Source organism: Labrus mixtus, chromosome 19 (genome assembly GCF_963584025.1).
Source record: "Labrus mixtus chromosome 19, fLabMix1.1, whole genome shotgun sequence".
In the NCBI taxonomy this organism is placed as follows: domain Eukaryota; kingdom Metazoa; phylum Chordata; class Actinopteri; order Labriformes; family Labridae; genus Labrus; species Labrus mixtus.
Window position 1 is genome coordinate 4,013,076 of NC_083630.1, and position 7,777 is coordinate 4,020,852.

The window sequence follows — 7,777 nt, forward strand, 5'->3', positions numbered from 1 at the left end:
CCATGAATCTGGTGGCTTTGAGGAGTGCAATGCAATTCTGTTTCTGCTTAAGAAACTGAAATAAGTAGGGGCGCTGGTGGCGCAGTGGTTAGTACCCATATATGGAGGCTATAGTCCTCAACGCGGGTGGCCCGGGTTCAAATCCAACCTGTGGCTCCTTTCCCGCATGTCAATCCCCACTCTCCCTGATTTCCGTCTCTGTCCACTGTCCTATCTCTCCATTAAAGGCACAAAAGCACAAAAAGAAATCTTTAAAAAAAAAGAAAAGAAAGAAACTGAAATAAGTCTTATTTTGTAGGGATCACTTTTTTATGATGTTGCAAGACACTTAGGAAACAAAGTGAGACTTTTAGTGTCCAAAACAAGAGCTTTCAGTGCAGCTATGATCAGGATCATCGTCCAGTCAGGAGGAAGTTGCAGCTTCTACAGCCTGTTTAGTCGCTGCAGGCTGATGTCTACCAACGATTTCTACGATATATTCCCCCTTTTTGCACACTTCTCCCATTTTTTTCTGTACAACGTGAGAGAGGGATTTAAAACCAAAACAAATAACGGATAAACTTGCACAAATAAATATGAATGCCACACGTTTGAAGCAGAGACACTCTACACTTCACTACAGGAGCACAATAGATAGACGTCTACTTTAAATACAAAGAAAGACGGGTGATAAATACTGGGGATTTTTTCCTGGTTGTGTGCTTGAAGATGGAGTCCTGATTCCTCGTGAACATTTGGCATCTTACAACATTTTCTTAAACACATCAAAACAGACGATCACAAAGTCTATAAGTTAGTATAATATTTTAATAATTTAAAGAGTAAATTTCTCAGCCGGATCATAAAGGAATGTAAAAGAAGTGCAGTTAAAGCGGTTGTGGGTGGAGCCTTCCTCACTCATCCGGGCAGGTGTCGTCGGAGAGCTGCAGCCGTGCCTTCAGCGTGGCGTTCTCCGTCTCCAGTGCAGCGAGGCGGTCCTCCAGGTAGTGCATATATTCCTTCTTCCTAATCCTGGATTCACTGGCAGCCTTCCTGATGAAAAGGACACCCACTGATAATAACCCTGACCTGAAACAAGGTTCATGTTTTTGCTGGTGGTGGGGCAGGAATCATTCACAGCAAGAAACGCTAACGTCACCGTGGAAACACATTTAACAGCACGAACAAGGAGGGTTTTGTGTGTGTCAAGAAAAACAGTCCTCAAGAAGACAACCCCCAAACACAGTCCATACGCTCCCCCTCTAGTGAGAGGGATCACTCGGCTTTGTGTCGATAGACATCTTTTAGGGCTCTAAGCTCCTCAATCAGAGTCTTGTTTTGATTTTCGAGCACAGCCACGCGATTTTCAAGGCATTTGACATATTCCTTCTTCTTTCTCCGACACTCCCGGGCGGCTTCCCTGGAAGCAACAACAACAGTAACCATGAAGAAAGAAGCCTCTCACATCCTGGCTTTAGTCCCAGATACAACAGAGAACTCATTCAATGCATGAATCAGTTTACGGAGCGGTAGAAAGGAGGTTTCGCAGCACTAGAAAGAAAAGAGGTTTGTGAGGTCATGTGGGCACGCAATGTTTGGAGAATGATGATTATGTTTGTGAAATGAGATACCTTTTGGGGGGGGGGAACAAACAATCAAAGCAAAACAACACATCCAGGAGGATTGACTGATAATTGATGGTAGTAAAATCGTGATGTGGGAGGACAGGGAGCATGCAAAAACAAGAAAAGTAGGAGTCAGTGCCAGCAGTGACACACGGCTGTTGACAGCAAACACAACTAGAAGTCTTTACACAGACAGCACATTCACAAACACACCACACTCGAACCAGCCGTCACGCATTACGGAGCAGATCATATCGAGGCAGACAAGCTGGGAATTAGCAGCTACAAACACAAATCACTGGACGTAGGAGAATCATGTGGTGGTATGATAACAGGCTTGAGGATCTCATGATTGCATGCAGGTAGTTATCGTCACCCATCGTCATTCTGTGTTTGTAAGGTGTTAGTGTGTTGCAGAGCAGACTGACTCCACAGTGCATGTGTCCAAGAGAGCCAGATTGATGTGTGTGAGGACAATAAATCACACCCACAAATCTGATTAAAGGAAAAAAACTGTATTTTAAACTGAGGCTATAAACCTATTTCTGTTTACATATTTAAGTGTCTAAGGCCACATGTCCACCTAGTGTTTTTTTTTTCAACACCAGCATCTTTTTTCAAATTGTTTTCAATGAGCAGAGAGCGTTCGCAGCAGAGAGCGGCCGCCTGGAGAAAAAGCGCAGCGCTCTGCCTTTTTTGTGCGGACGCTCTGAGCGCTCAAGTTGAAAATTTTTCGTCAGGAAAGGCTGGTAGCCTCATGTTTAGAGGCTGTAATCCTCCAAGCAGGTGGACCGGGTTCGATTCTGACCTGTGGCTCCTTTTCCCATGTTCTGAGTGTACACTGTCCTATCTCTAATTAAAAGCATAACATTTTTTTTTTTTAAATGACAAGCTTAGCAGAGGCGGCATACTTTAATCAGATATGTTTGCCTGCAACGATGAATCCCTAGCTATAATTTTACTTTTGTCTGAAGCAATATGGCAGCTAAGCTAATTGGAAGCTAGCTATAGCCTCATAACTACAGTATGCCCGGACACGAGCGGTACCAATCCTCTCAAATAACTCTCTTAATAATAGAGTGGTTTCTGAAATTTTGGATAGCTGTTTTAAAAACCTCCAATCCTTTTATGTAAATACAAGCCTCCATGCACATCAGTCCAGTACATCTACTGAAGCTTGTATAAACTGAGATTATCTGCAGGTAGGTGTTGTGTAGCCTCAGCAGTTAAAAGGTGTGAACATTCCTGTCTACCTGTTCTTCATCAAGCGGAGCTCCCTCTTCTGTAAGGCGTCCGCTTTAGGTTTCTGGGAGCTGTGAGCGCTGGCTCCTGCGACCCCCTGAGGGAGGCTGGAGCTGGGGTTACGCAGCTGGCAGGCAGTCATGTCACCCGCAGTGCCTGAGGAGACGCCAAACAACATGTCGGTCACATTTAAGAAATATCATGCGTACACTGATTGCCAGGAGACATCCTGAACATGCTGCAGAGGGACGGAGAGAGAGAGAGAGAGAGAGAGAGAGAGAGAGGTAACAGACCCAATTAGTTTACTATGCAACCTGGAAGTCAATGAATGGAGGCTGTGGATCAGTGGGTGAGATGCTTTTTTCCCCCATCAGGATGGTTGGGGTTGGATTCCCAGCTCCTGCAGCAACATGTCCGATGTGTCCTTGGGCAAGACACTTAACCCTAAATTGCTCCCACTGCTTCGTCAACGGTGTAAGAATGGGATTAATTATTACTGATGGTCACTTTACATAGCAACCTCTGTCATCAGTGTGTGAATGTGTAGGTGTGACCTGCAGGAGCTTTGAGCAGTCAGAAGTCTAGAAAATAAATATACAAGCTTACAGTTACCATTTATATTCCTATTTAATTGAAGAAAATAAATAATAAATGGATCAAGTCTGAGAAATTGTATGTGAATGAATTCCATATTTCATCTTTTCTATTTTAATCAAAGGTGTGTGTAACCCTGGTAAAGAATTGAAAACTCATCAACAGTTGGAGCCGTTCTTATCTACGGCTTCTTCTGTTCATTGTTTGCTTAATGCCAGTAGCATTCTAACCCTCATATCATGTGACATGCTGATGATTAAGTCTGATGTGCTGGAATTGCAGAAGGACAGCATATAATCAGAACGTGCCCGGCGACTGACGTCAGCGCGCATCTCATTCGCTTGTTCAAATTTACATGTAGCTGCTGGGGGCTTGTTCCAGGAAAATGCAGCGACGTCAGCTACTGCTGCTGTGAGCTGTGAGTGGGCAGAGCGCTGAAGCACTTCGTATAGTGGAGAGAGAGGGGGGGGGGGGGGGGAGAGAGAGGAGGTGAGAGAGAGGGGGAGGGAGAGGAGAAAGGGAGAGAGAGAGAGAGAGAGAGAGAGAGAGAGGAGGTGAGATGGAGAAAGGGAAAGAGGGAGAGAGAGAGAGGGAGAGAGGAGGTGAGAAAGAGGGGGAGGGAGAGAGAGAGAGAGGGGGGAGAGGTGGTGAGAGAGGGGGAGAGGGGGGAGAGAGAGGGAGATAGAGGCAGGGGGGAGAGAGGATGAGAGAGAAGAGAGAGAGGGAGCGGGAGAGAGGGAGAGAGAGGGAGAGGCAACAAACCCAATACAAATGTTTCTAATTGAGAGGTTTTTGCAGCTCACTGAGAAAAATTAAATTCTCATCACTCCTTTTCCACAATTTCAGGCGTCTTCTTGTGATTTTATTTGGTTTAAAAATGGATCATATTCATAAAGGGTTTGTGGAAACTTCAGAACAATAGTAACGTATACCAAGCTGTTCAAAACATCAGGTGTTTTTAAAATTTCAGCCTAAGTTACCTGAAGAGTCCCCATGTTGATTGAATATCAAGAGATATCCCTTAATCAGTTTTCCAGCTGAAGCATCTTCTCTAAAGATCAGGCAGTAAAGAATGAATCTCAAACATACCTGTTTCTGTCTCATCCCCAGTGACAGCCATACTGTATCTACTCCCAGGCTTTTCCAACAGCAACGCTCTCCGCCTGAGTCTTCCCTCTGACTGATATGTTACCACGGCCAACAGCCAGGCTATGTGTGCAATTTACAATTAGAGGCATTGACATCAGCATGACATCACTGGCCTCCTGATGTCAACAGTAAGTATGGTTTGCTCTCTCCCTCGACACAGCGCTATGAGTCAGGCGCTCTGCTGTTTGTCTTTGGAGGAGGAATTTTCCTCCGCTGGAGCGCAGCACTGAAAAATGCAGCTTACTATTAATGGACTGTTTTAGAACAGTGCTTAAAACTGTACCCGTTTAGCCTGAAATAACAACACAAGTTTCTTCCATGCTTGTTTCACAACAGTCTCTCTTGAAACAAAAGCACATTACCACACGAGAGGAGACACATGGACCTGCATTTCTCTTCCATCGACCTTCTATCATATCTTAATGGAAATGTAATTGATGTGAATGCCTCAATCAAATAAAGAAAAGGTTACTTATTTGCATGTATTTGTTGTCATTGCCAGACAGAAAACAATCATCTCCTTTTCTGATTCATGTTAAACTCTCAGCTGTGGGAGCTGGCTCCCTCTGCAGGCACCAAGGAGTTAAACAGAACTATCAGTCCTGTGATGATGAAGTCCTGTTTGTTGTTGAGTGGGAGTAGGATTCACATTTTAATTGCATTTACTTTGCTTTGATTGCTCTGAAATGATACATCATACTTTCCACAGTGGTAATGCTTTGAGCTGATTTTCAGAAAACTGACCAACAAGATCATTTGGGAGCATATGAGGGGAGAGTGAAACAGTGACAAAGGTCACATTTACATCCTTTACTGATCAAAACATCTATGTAAAAACATCATGTTCTACAAGTAGAAAAAATACTTTTTTTTAGCTATGACACTGGCATGCAACCGGAGAGATGGAGACTCATCTCCATTCTGATACGCAACTAAAAGATTCAATTCTTATTTCTTTGAATTTTTTCGACTAGAGATTGGACTGATCCGATCTTATATATGTACCGGATCCGATATTGACGTAAATTATGAATCGGATATCGTACTGACGTCGTCGATCCATGTCACCGATCAAGAAAGATAGTTGGGCACTTTAAACATTCTCAGCTCCCACGGTCTCTCTTAGAAATGCCCACAAATCGTCTCCATCATGACTATCCTCGACTGCTCCTTCCATCTTCTTCCACTTCAGTTTAAAACATTTAATTTGAAAACCTGACAGCTGTTGCTGCTTCCTGTTTGTATGCAGAGCCAGCACAATGCAATGCCGGGTTTACTGCAGCTTTGTGTAGCCTTACACATAAAACCAACAACAACAACAACAACAACAATAACACTATTAGTTATGATATTAAAATTATCAGTATCGTATCTTATACATATGTATCGGATCAGAACTGAAAAAAAGTGGAACGGTGCATCTCTATTTTTACCAGGTTTTTTTCTTACGTTTTTTTTTGGGAAGGCTCACCTTGAGTTGCGCTCTGCGACGACACTCTGCCATTGTGCCTCTGCCAACATTGATGAGTGGGCGGCGGCGCAACTCCTCCTCCTCCACCACATGGTGGCAGGGCTAATGGTTAGAGAGGGAGAGGTTCACATGAATTAATCTCGAAACATGTTTGAGCCTCTGAGTGACTCTTCAACAAGCTGAAGGAATCCCCACCCGTCACTGTGAACTCAGAGCTCAGGACAACAAACCCAGGAGGAGTTTGCCTTCACTCTTGTTTTTAGAAAGTCATTACTCCACAATGATGGTAGGATTTATTTGATTTCTGCTACATTAATGTTAAAAAATATTGCTAATATACCTTCAACAGGGCAAACCATGTTGGTAAAATGTCACCCTATGCTATATTTCATATGGAAATTATACATCCTGTTAGGTTTATACAACAGTTAGTGACCATGTAATCTGACTATTTTCAGACTGAATCACAGCAGAGCTCACATTCAGAACATCATCGCTCGCTCTCTTGGGATTTTACTTTCATGAAGATAGACAGAGAATTCAAGGTGGACGGCCCTCCTTGTTTCAAAAAGAAGTCATGATTGTATAAAAGTCTATAAGATGTTTCCTCAGCAAACATTTCCCTGATGGGTTTAAGGTCTTAATCACTGTTTTTGTGTTCTTGTGTTAAACACTTGTTTGCCACTCAGCCTAATAACCTTAGGTGTAGCGGTGATGTTGGCTTACCCGTCTTCTGTGGGTTAGCCATGGCCCCCCCGTTGTACTCAGACGCTCCTGGAGGAGGCTGTGCTGTTTGTGTCATGGCCATCCACTGCAGGTCTTGTGTCCCAACACAACCTCCTGGAGGTAATGAAGCTGGGCAGGTGAAAATGGTAGATGTAGCATGTTTGTTTTTTACAGCCTGGTTGTGATTATCACAATAGTTATATTTCTTATGTTTTTTAATGCACATAGTAGAATTTTCCTGATGTGAACATATCAGTAATAGTATGATACAGCTGGAACAGTATTACTAAAGTCTTCTTATTATTACTCAGTGTTACCTGTTAGTGATTGCGTATAATACTGCTGCATGGAATTGATCACCTCCCTGTAGCACTGAAAGGTGTTGGGTGCAAGCTGTGGCGCTTGTGTGCTGGTCAGGTGCACAGACGGCATGTTCTGTGTCCCCCATGATGACAGGAAGTTAACACGGCTTCCATGACAAGACTCCACTAATACAAAAGACAGCACAAAACAAAAAGCCAAGTAAAAGATCAAAGGTTGGGCAGTCAAATAAAAAAAAAGTCATATTGGCACGTGGTAGTAACTCAAAGGTGTCTCAGTATAACAAATGATTAATGTGTCAGGTCGAACGTTTTCAAATATGCAAATAAATCAGAGTTTGTTTTTATAGTCTTTTGGAGTTGGGACTGCTGTGCCTCTCAGCCAGGGATTGTGTGTTGTCTTTCAAAGTTGGAGTTGATCTTTGTTTAATCATTTAGTCTGTCTGTTCATAAATCCATTGGTTTGGACTCTGGTAAGGTGTACAATGTGTTTTATTGGGTCTATTTGTGGGTTGTTGTTAGTCCCATAGGGCCGCCTTATGGTGGGGTGTAACACCAAGCTTCAATTTAAGTGACTTATTCCACCTGTGAAAGTATCTGTGGTTATGACAATGAGTGTAGAAGTTGTTGAGGAAGTTTTTAGATATGATAAGATAAACATTTGTCGACCA

The 7,777-nt window shown here is 43.1% G+C and overlaps 1 protein-coding gene across 4 annotated transcripts; it reads right to left on the reverse strand.

Annotated features, from left to right (window-relative positions):
• Positions 1-789: 789 nt before the first annotated feature.
• Positions 790-6,157, reverse strand: LOC132994437 (cAMP-responsive element modulator-like). 4 transcript variants are annotated; one of them, XM_061064790.1, is made up of 3 exons: positions 6,061-6,157; positions 2,858-3,002; positions 790-1,399 (listed from the first exon to the last, which is right to left on the reverse strand). In XM_061064790.1, exons 2-3 carry the CDS (start codon positions 2,986-2,988, stop codon positions 1,255-1,257), a joined length of 276 nt encoding a protein of 91 aa, XP_060920773.1. In that variant the 5' UTR covers positions 2,989-3,002; positions 6,061-6,157; the 3' UTR covers positions 790-1,254. The 4 variants fall into 4 exon arrangements, with proteins under 4 accessions (XP_060920773.1, XP_060920774.1, XP_060920772.1 ...); XM_061064791.1 differs by lacking the exon at positions 6,061-6,157 and adding an exon at positions 4,530-4,675 and having other exon boundaries at positions 790-1,028; XM_061064789.1 differs by lacking the exon at positions 6,061-6,157 and adding an exon at positions 4,530-4,675 and having other exon boundaries at positions 790-1,032.
• Positions 6,158-7,777: the final 1,620 nt, after the last annotated feature.

Bases quoted from the DNA above. Each gene is read 5' to 3' on its own strand.
- LOC132994437 (XM_061064788.1), bottom strand. From the start codon at position 4,560: ATGGCTGTCACTGGGGATGAGACAGAAACAG. The intron at 3,003-4,529 runs GTATGTTTGAGA...GCGTCTCCTCAG, and splicing joins TGGGGATGAGACAGAAACAG to GCACTGCGGGTGACATGACT. The intron at 1,400-2,857 runs GTAGACAGGAAT...TGTTGCTTCCAG, and splicing joins CTCCGCTTGATGAAGAACAG to GGAAGCCGCCCGGGAGTGTC.